The following is a 25521-nucleotide window of genomic DNA, read 5'->3' on the forward strand; positions in this document are numbered from 1 at the left end:
ATGTATTGTGACAGCAGCACACTTTCTGAGGGATGTATGACATTACAACGCATGCTTTTACCACGCATGCTGTTACGACGCAGTTTTTACAACGTATACTGTTACAACGCATAGCGCTTTGGGGTGCTGGATAGTGAATAGTTTAATTTACTATTCCAACTCCAGTCCCCGTGGATAGTAGGGAAGGTGTTGGATAGTAAATTAAATCTATTCCCTATCCTAGAGCACCCCCTAGCGCAATGCGTTGTAATGACATGCGTTGTAATGGTTGCGTCATAAAGGCACTGCGTGGTAAAAGTTGCGTTGTAAAGGATGTTTCCCTTTCTGAGCTACCGTGCACAGCCCCCAGTAGAGGGATGAGAACCTCTGGCTATCCACTTTAACCTCTGAGGTGATTAAAAGTATGCAAAGCATATTATGCATACACAAACCTAGAATCTATTTACCAGGCACCCATACAACACAACTATTCCCTTATACACCATTATGCATCTAACACAGTGCTGCAGTTGCGTCTGTGGTCCTAGTGGTAAATTAGCATTCTAAGTCCTCTAGGCAGTGCTGCAGCCTTGTCTCTAATCGTACATCCACTACACTCCAAACCAAAACACATAGGTAAAACGCATTTTAATTTACAACAATAATAGCGCTGACTCTAAAAAAATGCGAGACCTATTGCATTGCAAATGCTTGTTTGTTCGAGTGGTTGCTTTTTGTCACATTAACTTCAGTTCTACCATCTGTCCACAGGCTGGGGTGTGGACTTCACACTTGGGTATCTCTTTGTCTTGGAGGTTAAGGACCAATGAAGCTGAAAGTTGACGGTCATAAGTTGCGCAACAGAGACGTCGCCTGGGCTTTGCCCCACTAGAGACTGCAATGGATAGTCACCTAAGCACCCAGTAAGTTGATTAGTTCTCCCTCTTTTGTTGAGCACAATGGTCAACAGCGGTTCTTTGCTCTTTGTCAAGGGGAGAGTGGTGGAGGGAGGGGGTAGAAGAAATAGTACCTCAAGCACGTTGGAAGCAGCGGACAACCACTGATTACGTTGATTAATCCGTGCTTGGCCCCGGCTCCACGGAGGCAAACGGAACTGACATTTGGGCAGCGCTGGCCAGTTAAGAGGCAGCAAAGAAGACTGAAGCCGGAACCAGTAAAGGGTAAGCAAGGGTGGGCTGCAAGTATTTTAGTGAACATAAAAGTGTTGCAAGCGAGTGCATTCTCTCTCGCATGCTCAACCCTAAAAAGCAAATTTCTTTGACACAGAGGATCATATAACCTTAGTTCATGGGATGATATCACTGCATTGAGATGTATTAAGTAAAAGTGAGAGTATTTAAACATGAACTGAGAAACATTGCTGCTCCTGCCCTGATGATAATGGTATAAGAGATCTGAGAGCTAGGTCACTGGAATTTTGTTGCAAGAAAAGGGCAACTTAGGTGGCAGGGTTTAGTAATTTATACAGCAAGAAAAGGCAATTTATGTGGCATAATGCAGCACGTTTTGTGATAGTATTACCTCATTATTTTGTTATTCACACTAATACAGCAATAAGCAACAGAAAGGTAACCAGTTAACCTTTGTGAAGGACTTTACTCAGTGCAGAAACAAATGTTGCTACCTTTTTAGTCATGTTTGATCCTTTTGAGCTAGAAACAAAATTAGTTTTTGGTTAAAAGCTGCCGGCTACGAAGCAGATGGCTTATGTGGAAAATGCAGCAAATCTTTAATTAAGAGACATGTCAGGTTTCATGTGTACCTTATAAGTGGGCTACATTCTTATTAAACATGCAGTTAAATTAGAGTCTATTACATCAAACACAAAAGGTGTTGTACAGTACTCACTCTCACTGCACGTATCTGAATGTGCTCTGTGTGATAATGAACAAAATGGAAGTTGATGAAATAAAGCATTTGTGTAGGATCACACAATTTGGTCGAGTAGGGAAGACAGGATTGATCTTAGATTTTCCAATTTCTCACTGTGCAATTCAGCCACTACATGGGTCTCTATTTCTTTATTGACCTAAAGCTTAATGCTTCATATTTAATTCTTAGAGGATGAGGCTAGACTCTGGGTGACAAGCAGGGTCCTCATTGTATTTTTTGGCAGTTTTACATAGCATGAACATTGGCCATGGACATAAGAGCACTTTACAACAAACACAGACCACAGCATAGAGATTTACGTGGATTCACAGGGTGCTCAGCCAGGACTGGGTTTTGAAGCCGGGCTCCCCTTGATTCATGGTGAACAGCTGTAGCCACTAGGCCACATTGCCTCCTGTGAAAGCTCAGCTCATTTTGAGCTTGAGGTCCCAACAGGACCTTAAGCTGAGCAGAGCTAGGCTTCTGGGTCAAGTTTTCAGTGGCTTGTCCGCCTATAATAGCATGCAAAAGAGAGTAATTTTAGGAGTGGCAGAATCCATGCAAAAATGTAAAAAACATTCAGAAAGTGTGAGTCTGGAAGGGGAGAGATGGATGTAAAGGGGAGAGATGGATGTAAAGAAGAGAATGGCTGAAATAAGGTAAGAGGCTAGGAGAAGAGTTGTAAAAAGCACCATATGTAGGGAAGGTGTGGATGTAAGAGGGGCAGAACCAGCAAGAAGAGGTTGGGGAAAAGGAGAGATTGATGTAAAGGGGGCCGAACCAGCAAAAAAGTTGAGACAAGAGAAGGTGCGAGGCTGGGTGGAAAGACGAGAGGAAAGAAGCAGAACATTGAGGGGAAAGATGGATGTGAGTGGCAGAATCAGAGAGAAGGTTAGATGCTTGGGGAGCGATAAGTGAACAGGAGATAATGCAGGGGTGAAGTGGATATAAGAGGGGGCTGAAGCAGCAATAGTAGGTATTAGGTTGGGCAAAAGATTAGGTGAAAAGTAGAGAATGGTTGAAGTAAGGTAGAAATAAGTTGGGAGAATCAGCAAAAAAATAAGAAATTGGAAAAGAGATAAAAATGGTGTTGAAACACCGTGTGCTGCTTACTCTGTTGAACCTCCTGTCGAAATTTGCTTTTCCATATTTCCCTATTTTCCAGTAAAAAAAAAGTAAAAATTGTCTTAGTTTTGAGATGCATGGGTCATCCTTCACAAAGTGTTGTGATCTTGAACCACCCTCAATGTGTCTGCTGAATTTCAGCCTACTCTCTGTGTACTCTATTACTCTTTGTGGCCTTTCTATTAAATCTCACTCCCTGTCGGAACCTTTCCTACACATGTCCTGACCGTACATCTAGAGATCATAGCTCTTGCCCTGAACTCCCTTTGCAATATGTTGCTTGCTTCATCATATGTTCCTACCAATGTAAAAACTAAACAGGCTGTGGTTGTTTCTCTGCACAAAAAACCTTCAGCAGGCTCAAAACGTCTCTGCATCTTCGACATCTCTTTGCTACCTTTTGCTCAAATGTCCCACACTATTTTTCTGTAAAAGGAAAAAAGCTAAAGTATATTGTGAGGTCTTTTCTTTTGGCCAGGGGCAATGGGTGATTAATTGGCTGCATTTGTGGAGGATACCGTTATTTATGATTGCTGTTTCAGAGCTGACTATACCACTTCATTTGTTTTAGAGTTATTCCTTTTAAAAACTTGCCTTTCTTATTGTGCAACATTGAGCAGTCAAAGCTTACTCCAGGAGGTGATAAAGGTACTGGAACTCAAATACAGTATGTCACATTAATCATACCCAATCAGGACCTTATCCAGTCAGCATATTTATGCCTTTTAAAAAGGAATGATTTAGATTAGAAGGTAATGGAATAAAACAAAAAAAAGTCTCTGTGACTAATAGTCCCCCAAAACCCAACAAACGTCTTACAATATCTAAAGTACACAGATTTGGGGATCAAAGCATAGATGCCCGCACACGTCCTAGTTTCCCTTTCTAGTAATGTTAGAACAAAAAAGGTGCAGAAAGAGGGCTGTAGGCACAAACCCCTATACCGCCAAAAATTAGGAAGCTCGTCTAAGACAGCCAGCTTACCCAAATGCAACTACACAAATTAGCCCAGCACATTTTATAAGCAAAGAGTAACAATTATACAGTCGAATGTACAGCAATGTTTCAAAGAAGAGTCGATGTTGTAGTTATTTTCGATTTCATCCTTTATTTTTCTTTGATTAAAACTTTTGAAACCACCAACGCGTTTCGTCCCTAGCAGGGACTTCTTCAGGGCTTATAGTATGTATCAGTAGCGCTCTTGTCTAATAATTCCTCATATGTTAGGATCAAGTAATTTTTAAATTCAATTTATAAGCTTCCCCATTGGTTCATGATCCTAACATATCAGGAATTATTAGAAAAGAGTGCTACTGATACATACTATAAGCCCTGAAGAAGTCCCTGCTAGGGACAAAACGCGTTGGCGGTTTCAAAAGTTTTAATCAAAGAAAAATAAAGAATGAAATCGAAAATAACTACAACATCGACTCTTCTTTGAAACATTGCTGTACATTCGACTGTATAATTGTTACTCTTTGCTTATAAAGTGCACTGGGCTAATTTGTCTTACAATATCTTTTTGTGTACAAAGTGTTCTGCAAAATGATAATGGGAAGTAGTCCACACTGGAAGACTTAAGTACTGCGAGGCCCAAGGAAGGAGCAAGATTCAAGTACGAAAGGCAGAAAATCCACAGTTGACTGACGGGCCTAAGGCCGGGCCACTTGGTGAGATGATCTTTGTCTTACCGTGGATAAACTGCTCTCCTTGCTTGGGCTGGCTTGGCCGCTGGGCCACAACCCAAAAGTCATTCAGACTGTGCTTACACACAGCACTGTGCGAAGTACGCCTTCTCAAACAACAAATAATCCCAAACCTCAGGCAGTGGCATCGAAGCCTGGGAAAATGGCTGCTTTTCAGGGTCACAGTTAGTATTGGCCTCCTGTGGGAGGTGGGGGAGTGAAGGGGCAGTGTACGGGAGATGAGACTGCGGCAGAAGAGGGGAGCCGAGAAGCAAGGGGGCATTCCGTAGAGCACATTAATGCACTTGGAGTGATCTACCAAACACTGAGCCTATGCGAGTAGGTAGCCAGTAAGTTCAGAGAGAGAGATCTTGCATTGGAGGTTGGAAGACCAAAAGGGTTTGGTTAAGCACCTGAGGAGTGACTGGATTGACTTGTGGATAATGGTAATAGCCTTGCATTCATGTGTCTCTTAAATGAAGATCCCACAGATTTCCCTGAGAGCAGGTACAACTTGGATATTACTTCTTACGCTAAATATGAGTGGAGCAGCATGATCCTGGTCCCTTGCAATTTGGCTTGTGTCTTCTCAGATATTAAGGACATGTGACTTAAATATTTTCAAAAGGCGAGTCTCTAGTATTACTTTAGTGTTATTTTGTAATTCAAGCACCACCTCCCCCAACCTACCTATTCAACGTTGCTACATTACCTTTCGATGTAGCTGTAAACTGCACAGATTATACGGGCCTGTCCTAATTATTTCTTTCTGCCCAGGGCGCTATCCCAGCAAGCCACTGATCTAATTAACTATACAGATGTCTCAACCCCGCCTCCGCTTTCGAGTAGCAATTAAGTAGCAATTATTTCTTATTCTCCATTGTCTCTCTCCCTCTGCAAAGTTAAACGTTTCAAGCACAACACAATGAGCTATTTGTCTTAACGAAGCATAGATTGCAAAGCCATGCTTTCCCAGAATTTTAGAGACGGCCATATTTTCTTGTTTAGTTTGAAAGCCTGCAGTCTTTTGATCTTACCATGAATGGATAATAATAAGAGGTTGGCCAGTGGAAGAATGGCATGCATTGCAAGTATTTCATGCACAAGCGTAATTATATTTGGTATTGTGTTTGAGAACACTACTTACCTCTTCTAATCATTCTGACACTGTTCGGCTAATTCTGAGCGCTTAGGCCTAACTCTCCACAGCAATAGTGTTTAGTTGATGTCAATAGCATTGACCATATGGCTAGGTTTAAAGGAGCCAATTTCCAGATTTCTCCAAAAGTAGAGCTGAATAGTAAGAAACCACCTTTCACCCATGTGACATCAAGGTAAATTATATCACATGAAATTTTCAATTTTTGCCCTGCCCTACTACCGTACCCCTTTGACCCCGTCACAATTTAACCTCCTCTGACTGCTCTTCAGAAGCCCTGCACAAGCAGTAACACTGATCTAGCAAGACAGCAGCACTCTTAGCTATGCAAAGCTGTCAGGTGTGGTTCTGTGGTTGGGGCTCTAGAGGGCGCTGAAGAGGGCAACGTTTCTGCATATTAAGGGCTCTTTATGGGGCACTTCAGGCACAGCGGGTGCTGGGCCTTAGGGTGGCTCGGCTCTTTGGAGCATATCTCACCGTTAACGATATCAGGCATTGAAAATGTACTCATCCAGGAAGTATGGGCCAATTTATAATATGGCGGATAGAGGTTTGGCAGTTAAGATAAAGGAGTAATTTACTCCATTGCTTTGACTGCACCTCCACCCACCAAATTATGAAATGACCGCCAAGCTGACAGTCGTTTCTTAAAGTAGCGACAGGAAACGTCTTCACGGTGGTTCCTGTGAATGCTTTTTACAGTTTGCTGTATGAATCTGCCAAGTATGATGGAGCTGTACGGCAAACTATTTTCTTTTGCATTGTCAAAAAGAAAATCCTGAAGTAGGATTTTCTTTTTGAAAAGAAAAAAATGCTCCCCTCATCATAGGAGTCCTCTCCCATGGCGAGGGGAGCATTTTGTAATTTGCAATGCGTCTTACCACCACAGTCTTCCTGGAGGTAGTGTGCAGTGAAAATGAAACTCTAGTTCCGCCCATCTAAATTAGGTGAACAGAACTAAAGGTAAACCTCCGGCGACCCTTACTCTGTTGAGCCGTCAGAGGGGTTTAATCATGGTGGAGACAGAGTAGTCTCTGCCGTAATGGAACCAACTGTCCACCCACATTTAAATCTGGTGGGTGAACCACAGTCTTGGTGGTATGGAAACCAGGGCCGGACTGGCTACCGGGCAGTTGTGTGTGCTGCCGAGCAGGGGGATGATTTCTCTGTGGTATGGGCGTATTTCGTTGATGGGGACCTGCGTGCGCTTTGAAAAAAAAAAAAGCAAAACGAATTTCGTTTTGCACATACAGGTCCCCATCAACGAAAGCATCCCCCTACTCGGCAGCACACACAACTGCCCGGTAGCCAGTCCGGCCCTGATGGAAACTCTGTTACCCTTGCGACTGAATATGAAATATGAAATGAAATACCAGCATTTGTAAAGCGCACAGCTACCTCCGGAGAGGTGTCCCAGCGATGGGGGCCGTCGGGAAGATTAAGCGAACTATTGCCCAGAGTCATAAGGAGCTGGACTAATCTGCCACCAGTGTCGGTGACTGAACCGTGAGCCCCCGTGTTACGGAGTCAGCACCCTGGCCACTGCACCACACCTCTTCCACCAATCTATCTATCCCGCTAAGATATGGATCAGGCCCTACGTTTTCCACTTCCCTTCTATTGGAAAGAGTGAGAGCTCCTGTCCATCCCTAAGACTTTAGAACCCTTGACCTGAAGCTGGTATTTAATTCAAAACTTACATTATAGCAAAAATAATAACTGCAGTTGAGAAGCCCAGGAAATCCAACAGCACAGGGACTGTGTGAACAGTGAGTGCTAATAGAGTCGTATCTGATATCTATTTAACTATAAGAACATAACTGCTTCATTTTATATGCGTAAATGTGTCACTCACAGGGGAACACGAAGAGCACTGAAGTGTCATACACAATCACAATGTAGACATGGAAATGTTACACATATGCAAGCTCAAAATTTGACAGCAATGTTAAATAAAGTGCTATTTAATGTCCAACATTATAGGCTTACGATTTTATGATTTCCTCTCCCATAAAGTGTGTGTGTCCAGCACACAGATTACTTGTGTTAATATTCAACTGCTGGCTCTGCACCAGAGAGCGTCACGGTTCAGGGTACGACATTCTTCCCATGTCCCTGCACAATCACACTCATCCCTCTGCACATTGCTTTTAAAAGCAGAAATCCGATCTGAGGTGAGTCGGCGAGCTTCAAACTGGGCCAGGTCTGGGACAGGGTCTTGACGGTGCACCGATGGACCACCCCCTGTGTCAATTATTCCATATTGATCTGGGGGTGGGAGTGTTTTTGTGGATGATCACCCCTGCCTTCAGACCAAGCAAAGCAATTGACTGTTTTTTATGTTATGTTGTTCTATTAAGAGTAGCTTCTGGGCGAAGCGGATTTGTGGGTGGGCATGCCCCGCCCCAGGTCAGGCGCAGTAAAGAATTGTTGCATTGTGGTGTACCGAGATGGACTAACAGCCACATTCACAGAGAAAGCTAAGCCAGAGGCCAGCAGGGGGTCTGGCTCAGTCCTCACTGCCAAAGCACAAGTCGAGCCATCACAAATGTAATGTACAAAATTATAAAAAATGCTTTAAAATCAGAGAAATTTCTTTTGAAGGTTTTCAATTAAAAAAGTGTCCTGCGTTCCATTCATAAAAAATATTTGTTTCTAAACGCTAACTTGTAAATCTTCAAGGAAACCTCCATCTTCCGATACCACTGCAATCAATCAGCTAAGAAAGATATTCATTTGTCACGTGCACTGTATTTAGGGCCAGGTTTGTTGTTATACATGAAGCAACTTTATTGCCTAGTGAACCATACAGGAATGTTGTTTTTAGCTATAGCGCATGTCTTATTTGCTTTGTGGTACTGTCAAATTGTTTGCTCAAGAAAAACAAGCGTTTACAAAGCCATCAGGTCTCACCTCTGTAAAGCAGTGCCAAACTATTGGCTTTGGTAGTGCTTGTTTTCCAAGGTTTGTTTAACCCCTTCACTGCGGCGGCTATTCCGCCGCAGTGCTAAGGGGGAGGGGGGGGCCGCGCGGCGCTCCCGTGCTCGTGATGGAACCGCTCCGTCACGAGCCTCGGGCGCGCTGTGCTTGTGACGGAACGGTTCCGTCACGGCCCCGCCCGCCCAATAGAACCCTCAGCGCAGGCGCGGCGAGCGGGCCGTGACGGAACCGTTCCGTCACCAGCACAGCACACCCGAGGCTTGTGGCGGAACGGTTCCGTCACAAGCACGCAAGGGGTTAAAAAAAGTAAAAGACTTATTGCAAGCAGCCTCCCATCATCTTTTGCATGCTTCATGAACCGCTCTAAGTGGCATGGGTATGCCCAGACGTGGGCCCCAGGCTCACTATGTCACTGGAACCAAGCTGTGCCCAGCTGATGACCCCTTAATTAGGGAGAAAACGGTCCTAGGTTGCTTGTCTTCCTGTTCGGGGAAGACCTGGCTTGCCATTTCGGGCTGGACTGTTCCCATGAGGCACAGGGTCAAGACTGATTTTCATATGGCTGGGTCCAAACTGAGATGGCATGGTGAGCAAACGAATGATGGGCTGTAGTGCTACACCGAGCTAGTGCCAGTGGCTAGACTTATTTCAAGCAGCCTCCCATCACCTTTTGTGTGTTTGATGTACTGCCTGCCCTAAATAGCATGGGTATGCCCACACGTGAGTCCCATGCTCACTGTGCCACTGCAACCAAGCTGTACCCACCTGATGAGCCCACAACTAGGGCGAAACCAGTCCTAAATTGTTTATGTTCTGGTTTAGGAAGGACCTGGCTTGGCAGTTCAGGCTGGACTGTTCCTATGAGGAACAGGGTCAAGACTGATTTGCATATAGCTGTGTCCAAACTGAGGTGGCATGGTGAGCAAAGGAACAATGGGTTACAGATCTACCCAGGGCTATTGCCAGTGGTTAGACTTATTGCAGGCTGCCTTTCATCACCTTTTGTGTGTTTCATGTACCGCCCTAAGTAGCATGGGTATTCCCAGACGTGGGCCCATGCTCACTATGTCACTGGACCAAGCTGTACCCATAACTAGAGTGAAACCGGTCCTGGGTTGCTTGTGTTCCGGTTCCGGGAAGATCTAGCTTGGCATTTCTGGCTGGATTGTTTCCGTAAGGAGCAGGGTCAACACTGATTTGCATATGGCTGGGTCCAAACTGAGATGGCATGGTGAGCAAAAGAATAATGGGTTGGAGTGCTGCCTAAGGATATTGCCCGTGGTTAGACTTATTGCAAGCTGCCTTTCATCACCTTTTGTGTGTTTCATTGCATGGATATGCCCAGGCTTGGGTCCCATGCTCACTGTGCCACTAGAACAAAGCTACTCGGCTGATGAGCCCATAACTAAGGCAAAACTGGTCCTGCATTGCTTGTGTTCCAGTTCAGGGAGGAACTGGCTTGGCCGTTCAGGCTGGACTGCTCCCATGAGGAGCAGGGTGAGGACTGATTAGCTTATGGCTGCTTCCAAACTGAGGTGGCATGATGAGCAAAAGAACGATGGGTTGGAGTGGCACCCTGTGCAATTGTTATTGCACGCAGTCTCCTGTCACCTTTTGTGTGTTTCCTGATTGATTCTATAAATCATTGTGCCCATTTTAGGTTGTCCTTTTCCTCCTCATTGTCCTGAAAAAGACCCGCTGTGACGTTTGTTGAGTAACACCGGTCCCTGGGTTGAAATGTCGACACCTCTTATCAATCCATGTCCTACAGTTTTAATCACCCCCAAGCTGGAATATGATTTAGTCTAGGGGTTTGATGTTAATTTGTACAAGGATAGACGTTCCTTGATTCATACATTTTATTCTGTTGCAATTTTTCCTTTCATACACTTTATCACTTTGTCACCTTTTTCACTTATTCATCCCAAGTCACTCACTAGTTACTCTTTATTGTTTGAATTATTTATGTGACAGCCTCATATACAAAAATAAAAAAAGAATAATATACTGATTGTTTAAATCATACAATAACATTCTCGGTGTGTTTCTTGGTACATATCAATGATGGCATGCTGCTAAGAAATTTTTCATCCGACAGAACCAATTGTAGTTTGTTGTGTAAATGCCCAGGTTCTGAGGGACACAGGGTTACCCCATCACAGCTAATGCCCATGAGGAGCAGGGTCAGGACTGATTAGCATATAGCTGCTTCCAAACTGAGGTGGCACGGTGAGCAAAAGAACGATGGGTTGGAGTGGTACCCCGAGCTATTGTTATTGCAAGCAGTCTCCCGACACCTTTTGTGTGAATAAACTAACAGTGGAGACACATATTGAGGCACCAACACTTGCACATGAGTGATGAATGGGGAACTATGACTAGGGATGCTGACACTGGGGCATTGATAAAAACATTCTAATAAGGGTACATTGACATAAAAACTCAGGGTTACCAATACTAACACAGGAACACTAACATTTACATTGTACATTTAAAAGCCCATCGCTGCCACTGCCACACTGCCCCAGGTACTGTAACACCAGTGGCTGCGGGTGTTCTCTGAAACTGGTGGGGCATAAATAAATGACCCTAATTAAAAAGGAGTGAGCAGATCAATGCCCTCATTCTCCACTAAATGTAGAGGTTAATTACATATACAACATACACACAGTGAGGTTCGAAGTAAAATAATGTATGAGATGCAGCGGCGTGGGGACACTCTCCATAGGTGATTGACACAAAGTAGAATTATTTGTATGGGTTTTGTACCTTCTGATTGATCTTGTCTATATAACAAAGCCAATCGGGCACCACGCAGTGGTGGGACTTTCCAAACATTTATCCAATCATTATTCAATAGACAGTTAGCTATATTTGAGGATTGACTTATGAAATGTTCTGCAACTGAAGCAAAGTGGCAGTACACTCATAGTCTCATGATTTCCCTTATTTCTCCAGAACACAGCACACTCAGCACAGGACATCAGGCCTCTAGACGTTCTGCAAGCTCCTATATAGTTTCACAAAATAGAATCTGGAATAAAATGGCTTCCACAAGCATAGCTGCCACACAGCAGGCGTGGGAGGGCGTGTCTTTCCCCCAGGAAAAGTTTGAAAAAGTGGGTCCTCATTCTGCATTTTAAAAGAATGTTTTTTTTATGAATTTGACAAAATGTCACAGGTTTTACAGAGGCACTCACAAAAATATTCCAGTACCCTTATGGCAAAACAATAAAAAAAATATATAATATACCTAAGAAATGACAGAAGGTTTTAAACAGTGTTTAGTTTGTAAAAAAAAACAACAAAAAAAACACACACACAAAAAAACATGAGTGTAGAGTATAAGAGCTTTTTCAAAGGAGCACAATACCGAAGCTGCCGGATGCCGGGTTTGCTGAATAACAAAGGAGCATATTACCAACAACTAGCGATAATTATCGCTAAGTTGGCTTAGCGGGAATATTTCTATCGCCGCCCTTCACCTGTTATTATCGCTGAGATACCTTGCTATTAGCAAGGTTATCTCAGGAGCGATAATAAACAGGCGAAATGCGTGAATATCGCTGTCAATACAGCGATACTCAGGCATTACCGAGACAATGCTCTTAGCCATGTTATCCACCTCTCATTGGATAACATGGCTAAGAACTGGTCAGGGCAGGCGTTAGCTTTTGGAGATATTCGCGCTTAGCGCGAATATTTCCAAAACTACGCCTGTGTTGATCATAGGAGATAGCGATTGCAGCGACTGTTTTCAGTCGCTGACATTTTGGCACGCCCACTTCATGTCATTAGCGATAATTATCGCTGACATGCAAAGTGGGCCCCTAAATGCCCGCTACTGCCTACAAGCTGTCGCTAACTGGTGTTAGCGACAGCTTGGTAATAGGGCGATAAAATTTTATCGCCGCATTAGCGGGAAAAAGTCCCGCTAAAGCGGCGATAATGGCCCTTGGTAATATGCCCCAAAGTTCTCTACCTTTATTCCACCTCATACCTCTTTCTACTGCCAGCCTATACTTCCTTCTCTTTACCTCAATCGGGCAGGTTGTTTTTCATCCCTACTTTCTTCTTTTGTAACTGTTTCTCTGCCTTTCTCCTCCTCCCTTTTTTCATACCTTTCTGCCTTTCTCTTTTTCTGGCCAAGTAATGATGATGATGAAAAATAGGTTTCAGTTCCCAAGAAAGAATGCTAATGCCTACTACTTACAAAGGCCTATATAAATTAAGCACGTTTATTACTGGCAAATCCATTATTGTGACTATTCAACTTGGCGCAGCCTCGGCTCCCTTTTGAAGATGCAGAAAACATTTTTGTCCATTCTGCGGGCCAGTGTCTTACATAATACCGAACCATCACACAAAGAGACACACACCAGGAACACAAAGACAATCATTCATTCTTAAAGAAACAAAAGTTCCAACCAGCGAAATTCAGCTGACATTTCATGGTCCAGCTGCATTATTTTTTCTAAGAGCACCTCTTAATGAATTCACATAAAAGCAGTATCACTAAAAATGTCAACCAATGACACGTCTCAAATGTTTTTACCAGTCAAAGGTGTGTTGCACCTGTACTCTTCTTGTGTGTGTGATATAGTTGTTATGATCTGAAAGTTAAGAAGCTGGGGTGGTACCTGATAACAAACATGTTCTTATCTGACGAGAAATGTTTAAGAAAATAAATCCACACTCAAACAGTCTTCTAAAGCCTTTAAGACAATCTGATACCACACATAGGAAATATGTCAATCTGGAATTTCACATTAGCCTTCCCTGCTTTGTGTGAATATCTCTTAAAACTATGGGTCAACCTCTGAGCAAGTGCTGAGAATTATGGCTTCTACACGAAGGGGGCAAGGATACAATTAGATTTGCTTACGACCACACAACACACCACCTCATAATCCGGACCTGCTCTAGGGCGGTGCAACCAGTGCCACCACACTAGCTGCTGACTTTGTAGGGGGGTATGTGTTTTTAGGTCTCGCCTGGCATTAGCAGCGTGCATGCGCTGCTCTCGCCATGTGAGACCCTTTTGGAGTCAATACGATTACGATGTGCACGCAGTGGGACAGAAGGGACAGAAGATGTGCACAAGCAGACTGGAGGCTTCACTGGTGGCGTGACACTGGGCACTTTCTTGGGACTTTTTTTGGGAGAAAGCACTGCATTTCTTGTTTTCAATGCATTAATCATCTAGAATTACCGTCAAGCAGTCATTCTGGCTTTTGGCCTCTGGGTGGTGCCAAAACATTCTTTACAGAAGCAAAGTTCAGAGAATGGTGAATGCACTCCTTCCCGTCTCGATTTTAGTAATATTGCTTTAACTGAAAAGTGTATGCGTGCAAGCAGCGCTGTGGTCCGTCCCCTCACTCACAGCATGTTGAAAACATAGAGAAAAGTGACGCTAGTAGCGACCCTTGCTTTTGCACTGCGTTAAAGGAAAACAATCTTCCATGTAATCCAATAATTCATATTTAACCACATAATCCATAGTAAACCAATTCATTTAGTGCCAGTAATAATCATCATCTTCTTCATACGTATTTAAGGTAAATCCGGAGACAGTAAACATTCACTAGATGATTTATTTGTGCATTTTCAAAACGTTTTCTGTTGCTAATCCAAGCTTTAACATAAACGTGTGCTTTTTGCATCATTCCATAAGACCCAATGCATTTCGAACCAGTTAGGTTCTTCGTCAGGGGTTGCTGTAAAAAAATTGAAAGCATATGCCTTAGCCATCTATTTAAGCATCACAGACTTGGTGAATACAAAAACAAGAGTAATCAACCTTTGAACAAGAAAAAGTTATCAGCCCTTTAACAATGCGTGCCAAACCGCCCTTTGCCGCCCTCACAGTGTCCCACATACATGTAAAAACAGAAACACTACAAAATCTCCTCTTGTGAATACCACTGGTGTAATGTAACCAAATCTAACTGAAGTACCCTCCGTTAATCCTCCACTGTATTCTCCCAAATATACAGAAGCTAACTGAAAACAACCTGTGACATTTGCATAAAACGAAAACCCATTTACCTAGTGAAAGCCGAACCCGGCATGCTGATCTCTTGAAACCTTCTTTAATTTTCGACAGCATCTAAAGACATTGCTTACTCATGCATGAGTTGTTCTTTTAACCGTAATGCAGGTGAGCGCCATTAAACCACGTGACTCCCCTATTCCACTCAAAAAGTGCTTATAACTACTTCAGGTCCAACAATGCATTGCCCCGTACAGCATGCCCAGACTGAAAACTCACACCCATAAATGTTCCACAAAATCATCGTGTTATAGTGTATGAAACATACAAATCGTGAACAAGATTCTAACCCATAATGAATTTACAATACAAATTCTAACCCATAATGAATTAACAATAAAAGTGACATTACACGTAAGCCTAGATGAAATGATCCGTAGAGTGTAACTTTATTAGAGTCTTTGAATTCAGTGTGCTTTCAATAAAAGGAATTTGCTGTTCGTTGATTTATCCTTGTGAACTGAGATCGAATTCACTGTCTCCAGACGAGCATTCTTTTAACTTTTTAATCAATGTTTCTTCACCTTGAACCATTGGGGTGCAAACACTTGTGGGACGGCAATATGATTGCGAAGCAAAGTTCAGAGAATGGTGAATGCACTCCTTCCCGTCTCGATTTTAGTAATATTGCTTTAACTGCAAAAGTGTATGCGTGCAAGCAGCGCTGTGGTCCGTCCCCTCACAGCATGTTGAAAACATAGAGAAAAGTGACGCTAGTAGCGACCCTTGCTTTTGCACTGCGTTAAAGGAAAACAATCTTCCATGTAATCCAATAATTCATATTTAACCAAATAATCCATAGTAAACCAATTCATTTAGTGCCAGTAATAATCATCATCTTCTTCATACGTATTTAAGGTCAAGAGGAGATTTTGTAGTGTTTCTGTTTTTACATGTATGTGGGACACTGTGAGGGCGTTTTAAAGCAAAGTGGGCTCTGGCCCAGGGCCCAGCCTTTCAGGGGGCTGGCCCCCTAATAGAGACACCTCTGTTCTGCAGATAGTCTTGCCCTGATGACCTTGAATAATTCTTAAACAGATTGTAATAGACTCTCACACATCACCCATATTCAAAATAAATTAAAGGAAAATGGTATTTGAAACAGACATTTTGCACAGAAATGTTGCGTTTATGCTTCATTGTTTCAGATCAAAGCAGGACCTCACATATTCGTATGTCACAGAGATTATTTGCAGTCATTTTAGTGAGCTTCCGCTGTGTTACAATTTTGAAAACACACCTCACTATCCATAAATATTAGATGCAAACGCATTTAGAATATAGACTACTGTGCCTGTCCACTGTCAGCGACTTGGCCAAAGAGGGCATGAAAGAGCTGAAACTGCATCATCAATTCAAAGCTGTTCCGAACAGAGGCCCCCAAAATACGTTTGGTCCAGGGCCCCCAAAATCCTTAAGATGTCCCTGTTTTTTGCCAGAAACTTTTCTGACTAGATGCCTTTTCAACGTGTCTCGTATGCCCTTCGATTACCACCAGTTCCTTCATACGGAATCCAATTGAAAAAAGAGACCGGGGAATGGGGTTAAGAACAATTGCACCTATCCTAAGTACTGTTTTATATAATCTTTTTAGGTGCCACGGATCGGAGGTTCAAAAGCCCCTAAATCTCCTAAAACAGAAACTGTCTTACTCACACATATAACACAACTTGGTCCAGCACACAAATTATATCAAGTTTTCAACAGTAACCACAATTATTATGCAAAGATATAAATCAGCGATTACAGAATCAGTGGCGTTGTTTGTAGCGCATTCTTTATTTATTCTTCAGTTAAAAAGACTGTAGCCATAGCCAACGCGTTTCGTCCTTCATACACAATCCTTTCTGGTTCTTCCTGAAAAACAACATGGTGGCAGTGGCAAGCAGATTCCTTATTGAATGACGAGCACGGGATTGTGAGTGCTGCAGCTGTTCGAAGGCTTGCAGTTTAGCTGATAAACTCGGTCGGAAGCTGTGGAAAACGTCGGGGGACCGCAGTAAGCAGCAACCCAATGCTGCCATCAACTTTTCTCTAGCGTGTTGTCACCTGTTTATTCTCTGAAAAAGTAGGACTCGACCAATGGGGAGACTGGAATTGCGTTTCCTCCAGTGTTTAATTTGAGCCATGAGCCGCTAGTTTCCGGTAATCGGCACCGGCACTTAATTGTCAACACCGGCACTTATGACTGTCTGCCACATGGTGCCACTGCTTGTCTAACTTAGAGATGAGCACAACGTTGTGTATTAATTCAATGCACATTAAAAATGACTAATACCTGCCGTCCAGACCATTCTTACAGCTTTGGAGGTCTGGAATAATCTGAATTGTAACACTTGTAGGAGTGTGATGGCTAGTGGTTGTGCTGGTACCTTTGTTTGTAGCGGCAATGGGTGGTGCAAGGTGCAGTGGCCTCCTGCCAGGGGTCCTGGCACTTATGTTTTTTTTTAAATTAAGCACTGGTTTCATCCAACCCCTTCTCTGTATGTCACAGGTTGGGGTGATGTCAGAATTGCAGTTTCCACCTTCCGACCGTAGCAAGATGAGAAAGGGTGGCCATTTCTCCTACTCCACCATCTCTTATTTCATCAAAGGCTCTGGTGGGGCTATCATAATCTGACCGCACCCGACCTGTGATGTAAGAAGAAAAGGTGAAGTGCAAGGCAGCAAGGCCGGCTTTAGCGCTGGTTGCGCCAGTGCGACAATAATTTTTGGTGCCCCCAACAACCCATGACCGCCTCCTAGGATTCTCTCACTACCACCGGGAAAAAGTGCCCCTCATCTCTCCAATCATAAGTTATTGCTAAACACAGCCCCCCCCCTCCCCCTTGAAGTCAGCGCCCACAGGTCAGCGTCCATTGTGACCGCACCAGTCGCACTGCCCTAAAGCCTGCCCTGAAAGGCAGATGCGTGCCATGTCTCCTGGGGACCCCAACAGGGGATCCCTGCTCCCAGAGGGGTTTTAAAGTAGTGTTTTCCCACTGCTCACTTGGCCTCTTTCTTTGTGGAATGGAGCTTCATCTCTGCCTTTCTCCACACATGTGCAGTGAAGTTGGATCATCAGGGCTGGCTGGTTTCCATGGCATAGTGCAGAGGCTTATTCAGGCTTGCATGAGCATCTAACTTTTTACTGGTAATAAATGGCTGAGAATAGGTGGGCATAGCCCCAAAACCCTCATAAAGAAACCGCCGCTGTGTGTGATACTGACACTGGGACAGTTAAAGTTTCATGGGACACTGGGACACTGTCAAAGACACTGAGGTGAGAATACTGGCACTGGGACACTGACGAGGCACGAACTGCACAGGGACACGATGATATGGAGACACTGGCACTCTTACAGGAAATGTGACATTTTGGCAATGATGTGGGAACACTGATCACACAGATATTGTCACTGACACTGCCATTGGGAGGCGCACTGTGACGCTGATATTAGGACATGGGGGTACTCGGGGTCCCTAACAAGGACACTGAAAGTTACACAAAGTCACTGGCACTGGGACAGGATACCAAAGGGACACTAACGTGTGGACAAAATGACTAGACATGTGAAATAGACCAGGAGACCATGGACACTTGGGTCAATGACATAAGAGCAAACAAGTATATGGTACCCACTAATCATTGTTATTTAACAACCCATAGCACCAAGAAAGCAAAAATGCTAGCAAATGCTGTTCATCAGCAATACTTCCTAATTTTTTATTCCTATACAAAAAGGCAGGTAGCATCTTCCAAACACAATGACTCCTCATTCCTGCACAAAATAACGCAAATCCTTCCTTATGCCAAGTTAGGTTCCCAGAATGCACCTTGCCGGTTTCCAGCACTGCGAGAAGGCCACATGCTTTTTGCGGCTAAGAAAAGAAAAGGGGCTTCAATCAGACCAGGCATGCTGCACTTGAAAGAGGAGAGGGGGTAATCTTTCCCTTGTTGTTTGAGCTTTCTCCATCATTTAAATTAGAATGCATGCAGACTGCCAGTCAATAACGTAGCATTCTGCAGGCAGCCACCTAAAGCAGTTGCGGCTCCTCCGCTGAGGCGGAGTAGCGTCACCCCACTGCTCTCCGAGCAGTGAAAAGAGGAAAAACATTATAATAACATAACGTTATTAGCATTTTCTTTTTCCTACTGCAGTGGCTCCATTGTTTCCTGGGGTCAGGACTGGGCCCCATGATGCCAGAGCACTGCAGGGGGCGGAGTGGTGACATTCCAAGTGCGCATGACATTTTGAACGGCCCTCTCGGACCGTCCAAAACAGTCATGCCCACTTGCCAAGTTCTCCATCCAGGCTGCTGTACAGCCTGGGTGGAGAACATGCCCCTGGCTCCCAAGCTTGGTCTGAGCGCCAAACTATGGTGCTCAAACCAATCACAATGCTGTGATTGGGCAAGACTTGGGAGCCCAGGTCCTTCCTGCTGCCGGACTCCAGACAGGAAGCAGACAAGAAAATGAAGAGGATCAGAGGAGAGTGGGCTGCAACACCGTCCATAGCTAGGTAAGTGTTTTTTTAATTTTATATTTTTAATTCCCCCCCCCTATTCCTCCCTCCCCCTGCCCTCCCCGCCCCACCATCTGGGTCTGGTAGAAGCCACTACTGAACTAAAGAGAAAGATCCTAGTACAGAATGAGGATCTAGACTCAAAATGTATCACTGTCACGCCCTATCAGTGGTTTGGGATCTAAGCAGTGCTTAATTTGTAAAGATATTGGGGCAGGGACCGGATGTGTTTTTTTAGGAGGCCATCACAGTGTTACTGAATGCCAGCACTACCAAATACCTAGACTGCTTATTTTCTTTTCCAACTCATGCCCCTTCCTTCCACTACCCTGCACTCCCTGTCTCTTTTCTTACTCTTTCAAATTATTTTTAACCCTGCCATCCGCTTTGTCACCGTTTCCCTATTTTCCTCTATTGGCTATGGTATCGCTTGTCCTGTTTTGGTCTGGGTCAAAGTTTGATGATGAAAATTAAATGTGGTTAACCAAAAACAAGTGCTTGCCATCCCCATCCACCTCCAACCATCCACAAAAATCACACACACGCCCAAGGCTCTGGCACGATGGATGGGCGGCTGTCTGGCTAGTTCTAGCTCCGTTTGAGTAGTGAACGTTGTCACTTTACGACACTTACTCTCTCAGCTGAGCACCAGTTCCCCAAATAACCTGTGCCTACCTCGTCTTTCGGTCTTGATGACTGTTCCATTAAGGTCTTCCCCGCAGGAGCCAGGTACCGTCATCACAGCGCTGACAGACAGCGGAACCATATCTTTGTATACATCATGTCTGTGTACTCACAGCTGTTCCAATGTGTTTAGAACTGCCTTTGAAAGCTATTCAATTATTATCAATGGCTGTTATTAAAATGAACCAAGAAATGTAGTATCTATTATAGGTCAACCCAATAATCCCCCAGGAAAGTGGGTATACACAAATATCTATTAGTTAAGAACAAAATCCCAGGAGACAATAATGTAAAGAAATGTATTTAGCTCACTGGGTACTCAAGGTAGAAGTGAAACTTTAGAAGATATGATCAGAGTCGCTTAGTCCTCCTGTAGTGTAAAATGCCGTGTGAGGGACCTTAACCACAAAGAGTGAAGCTAATACCAAAAAGTAGCCATATGCACACTTCCACAGGAGACAAATACTTTCCGACTCTATTCAGGAAAAAAAAAACAATGCCCAGGATGAAAATACTGCAACAACAAGATGATGATGTATGGAATGTTTGAATTAATCTCAGCCACTGGCAATTGCCTGGGGCCGCACTCCAGTCCATCATTTTATGCCCCCATTGCACCTTAGTTAGGACTCAACCATTTGGAAATCAGTCTTGTACCCGCTGCAATGGGAACAGTCCAGCCCAAACTGTCAGGGCTAAATCCTCACTGAACTGGAACACAAGCAACCCAAGACTGGTTTTGCTCTGATTGGGGTTCCTCAGTTGAGCGTAGCTTGGTTCCAGTGGCACAGTGAGTACAGGACCCACGTCTGGGCATACCGTCACGCTTAGGGTGGCAACTGTAACAACAACAACAAGGTGATGGATGGAATGCTTTAATTAATCTCAGCCACTGGCAATCACTTGGGGCTGCACTCCAGTCCATCATTGTGGGATTGGGATCTGGCCAGAGCAATTATCAGTGACTGAGATTAACACAGAATTAATCAGCCACCAAAAGCCCAAAGCATGAAAAATATGAAGTTTAAGATCAGAGGGAGAGAGATGCCTAAATAACGTGTGTCTCAGTCTTCATCTTAAATTGGGCAGAAACCTGGCTCGGAATAATGCAATGGGAGCCACCATCCTGAAACAGAAAAATCACAAGGAAACTGATTATTGTACTTGACTGTCTAGGAGAATAAATCAATCATTTCAATATAAGTTTTAGTCAGGTGCGCAACGCCTATAGGGTTCAAAGGGCTTCAGCTGAGACAGCTTCCCGGGCACACACACAGACCGTTTTTGAGCTGCTGTAGGCTGGCTGGTCTGGTACCCGTCTTATTGCAGCCGCACCCGAGTACTTCAGAGGTCTTTATAAGACCATTTACTTGTTAACGAGGCTTTGTTGTTTTTCACCCCTTCTTAGAGCTCCTGCATCTCCACCCTGCCTGTTGCTTGAAGAATTAGCCCTCCCCCCCTAAAGTTTAAGTACAGGGCCGGACTGGGAACCGAAACCGGCCCTGGCAAAGTGCTCGGCCGGCCCCCCCCTTCCCCCCGGGGGTTGGGGGGTGCGACCGCGCTCTTTGCTAGGGCCGGTTTTCGGCCGATTTTGTTACAGTGCCGTTTTTGCAGCTATGCTGCAAAAAACGACCCTGTAACAAAACCGGCCCCCTGGGGCCCAAAACCGGCCCCCACCCTCGCGGCCGACCGGGGGATTGCCCGGTGCCTGCAACGGCCAGTCCGGGCCTGTTTAAGTACCCCCACCCACCCCCCCCCCGTAGGCTTGGCTTTAGTTGCGCCTCTTGTTTTAGAACACAAACGACTAAATAGTGTGTAATGTGATCGCTATTTTGAGTGAGGCCAATAGCTATCACAGTAAGGAAGATGGAGTATAATGACCTCTTCAAAACAACAAAACCATCCAGGAATGTCCGTGGATACACAAACCTGCTAAGTACACCTAAATATGATGTGATACAGATGCCATGTGAGTGTTTTACAGGATGCTGGGAAAAGGAAAACGGCGGCCGCCATTTTAAAGAGAGTGATAATAACAATAGGCAAAAAACATCTAATGAAACCAGCCTGATTTCACATCCTAAAAAGTGTCTGAATAACACACACAAAAACAAAACAGAACATGCCTGACATCTCACTACCATCTGTCAGTGCAACTATGAAGGAAATAAGTAGCATAACATGGACAATAATGCCATAGTCAAATGTAACGTCATACTAAAGTATGTGGGACCATCACAGGAAAAACACCACGCAGGCGACACAATAGGGAAATAATCTGAGAATTTTGCGGATCTGCGGTCCACAAATTCACGCGAAATCGCAAAGATAACCGCGAATTCACGGATTTTCCAGCAAACTCGCGGATTTTTTTGCGATTTGCACTGTAGTACTTTCTACTGGCTAATCCAGTAAGTGCTACCTTGTTGGGTAAATGTATAGTGCTTTTCCTACACTGCAGCTGTGTAAAGGGCCAGAAGATTTGTCTCCACTGACCATGTGTGCCTGTAACTTTGCCACCGCACCAAAAGGCGCCGATGTCCCTTGAGTGGGGTGTCCATCATAGTTGGGAAAGGGCGGGAAGACGTTTGATACCGCTAGTGTGTGGTGCAGGGCCAAACGAGCGGGGCTTCTATGCGTGTCAACATGCCTTTTGTGTATAAAGGGTCAGAGAGCGAGCAGGGCAGCAGGTGAGGAGAACGCAGCCTCCTGGTCACAGGAACTACATGGGGGTTGCGCTCGAGAAACTATTGGATTTAATGACCTTCCTCGAGTATTACAGCTAATTTTTGATGGCAGATATGGGGTTAAAGCACACTTGCCCAGTCTCGACCGTGCTCACTAATGTTTTGGGCTGATTAAAATGTTACTGAATTTGAGCTGCAACTCGGGCACCTGCTTTATTTATATCTGTAAGTGCTTCCTGTTGAGGTTTAATTTTTGTGACAGGAGCCTCGTGCCAGAATGAATCCTGCCCTGCATAGTTATCCATGAAGATGCCACCGTTTTGTGCAATACCTCTACTCAACTGGAGTACTTTCTACTGGCTAATCAATCAGTAAGTGCTACCTCGTTGGGTAAATGTATAGTGCTTTTCCTACACTGCAGCTGCGTAAAGGGCCAGAAGATTTGCCTCCAGTGACCGTGTGTGCCTGTAACTTTGGTCCCTTGAGTAAGCTGGCCATAAAAAAAAAAAATCCGCCCGCAAGCGAATTTGTGAATTTTGCGGCAATTTCGCGAGATTCACGGATTGCGAAATTGCCAAAAATCCACAAATTTCGCGAGCAGAACGGATTTTTAGCCCATACTTATCAAGCTGCAGATGTCCTATTGCAAGTGGAGAACAATGAGGGTATAATGTAGCTAACTAGTACCATTCAACTTGATGGAGCACGGGCCGGGGGGAGGTGAAGCCGGACCCGGGGAGGGGGAGGGGTGTGCAGAACGCCTCCCAGGGGGTGTGAACCCAGAAAACCCTGTGAAAGGAAGGGTGCACACAATTGGGCGCCCTCCAAAGGCTAGTGGACGGCCCCATCAGGGCTGGAGAAGTAGAGCGGCTGGTGGGGTCTAAAGGGGCAAGGTTCCCCCTGTTGGCACAGGAAACCCACCAGCTCAGCAGAATCCCACCCACCCACACCGAAAAAAAGCAATTGTCGCAGCTGCGGAATCTTGGGGACAGGGAAGGGCAGATGAAACCCAGAAAAGGATCCAAAAGGGAAACACCATAGGTAGAAGAGGCACTCGCGCATGGTCCTTGGGATGCCTCAGCAGAAACACAGGGTGAGCGGGTGATAGCACGCAGCCACAGGCAGAGTAGATGATGCTCGCACAGTGTCCATGGGATGCCACACAGCAGAGGCACTTGGAGCGGGCGAGTGTCCAGCAAAGGGTTCAAGCAAGCGGAACAGCACTTGCAGCCCGGGCCGGTCCTAACGGACACCCACAATAATCGGTAGCAAGTGAAGCCTGAAACCGTGAATGCTGAAACCTTGCGTAAGGGGCACATTGGACATGGTTAGTGCTGTTATAAAAGCCAGAACCAAACAGAAAGTAATGTAGGATGTATATTGACATAGAGGATATGACTGGCCAACCAGTAAGTTGGGATATGTATAATTCATGTGTGAAATAAAACTGTGGCCTTTCTATGCACCATATCATGTAGTCACTGGAATGATTAATGGGGGTAGGAAAGGAAGCATGTGGGGAGGACACCCAGGGTGAACAGGGGAGTGTGCCCCTTGGTAGGGCTTACTTAAGGCCTTTTCTAACAGTGTCAGTTTGCCATATTCATCTGTTTTCTTTCATTGCGAGTAACCAATCAACATCATGTCTTCTAGTAGAACTTGTGGCTAATTTGAACCAGTGGGGTAGCGTGTGTTGCCAGCGCCCTGGGAAAGCCAAGTATCTTTCCACTTTTCTTTTAAAATTGTGCGCCCCTAAAAATGCCCACAAGAATTTTGCACCCAGGGCATCCACCCGCTTTGCCACTGTTTTCAACACAAACCATTTAATTTAATTTCCAGAGTGATTTAAAGTTTTACATTGTTTCACTAAGGGGGCATTTTGTATATTACATAAAATGTTAGATTGTGGCATCGTCCCTCTTGTTATGTTTTTCTAATGTATTTGGGGATATACAGATATTCAGTATAATGTATTACATTTTAAGAAGCACAGTTTGAGTTTCCATTCTCTGCCATTGAGATTAGATGTTTTTACAGTTCACATAATACTGCATACCATACAATTGTTAGTAGATGATGACCCGTAATAGGATCAGGACGCCACAGCTGAGCAGGAGACACTTTTTGTGGTTCCTTGTATGCTTTTATAAATCTGTGTCTTAGGTTCCTAGCCCTTTTAAATGCAAACAGAGATTTTTCAATACTAAATGTGTGTAATAGATGCCAATTTTGTGAAGAGGATTTTCTTGATGTTATTAGACGCAGACTAGACAGGTGTCCTTTTTTCTTTCTTTAACCTTGAGTAGTTCACTGTTGTTGTACTAAGCCCTTTTCAACGTGTTTTTCTATCCTGTAAGGGTAGACCATGGCTTTTAACTTAGATGCATGATTTTTTTTCGTTGAAATAATCATTTGTTTGTGTAATTCCACTAATAGATGGGAATTACGGAAAGGGCAGGTTATTCCTGAGGGTACTAGAATGGTGCCTATTGTTTTTAAGTAAAGTATTGTGTGCAGTGTGCTTAGTGTATACAAATATGAATGAAATACCTTAATCATTTGTAATTTTAATGCCTAGAAAATGTATCTGATTGATGTTGTAATCTAAAGTAAACTGTAACTGCATATTCTGATTATTGAGCTAATTGTGGAACAGTTTAAGATTAATTAGTGAACCTCTTCAAATCAATAGTTCATCATCGAACTGACAGAGCTATATTCTAATATGTGTCTTGTATGAATTGGAGTCAGTATAAATTGTTGTGTACTTGAAAGCTGCCGTATATAGATTAGTTATGTTTGGAACAAAAAT

At 44.1% G+C, this 25521-nt stretch overlaps 1 protein-coding gene across 2 annotated transcripts in view; it reads left to right on the forward strand.

The window, feature by feature from the left end:
• Positions 1-796: 796 nt before the first annotated feature.
• The window catches only part of LOC144823620 (palmitoyl-protein thioesterase ABHD10, mitochondrial-like), a 93120-nt gene continuing 68395 nt past the window's right edge, over positions 797-25521 (forward strand). Inside the window, exon 1 of one of the 2 annotated variants that reach the window (XM_078682291.1) lies at positions 797-902. In XM_078682291.1, coding sequence (XP_078538417.1) covers positions 880-902 — 23 coding nt within the window. In that variant the 5' untranslated portion in view covers positions 797-879. Of the gene's footprint in view, positions 903-7936; positions 8016-25521 lie in introns of those variants that run through there. The other variant, XM_078682292.1, reaches the window with a different exon arrangement.

This window comes from Lissotriton helveticus, chromosome 3_1 (assembly GCF_964261635.1).
Source record: "Lissotriton helveticus chromosome 3_1, aLisHel1.1, whole genome shotgun sequence".
Lineage (NCBI taxonomy): Eukaryota > Metazoa > Chordata > Amphibia > Caudata > Salamandridae > Lissotriton > Lissotriton helveticus.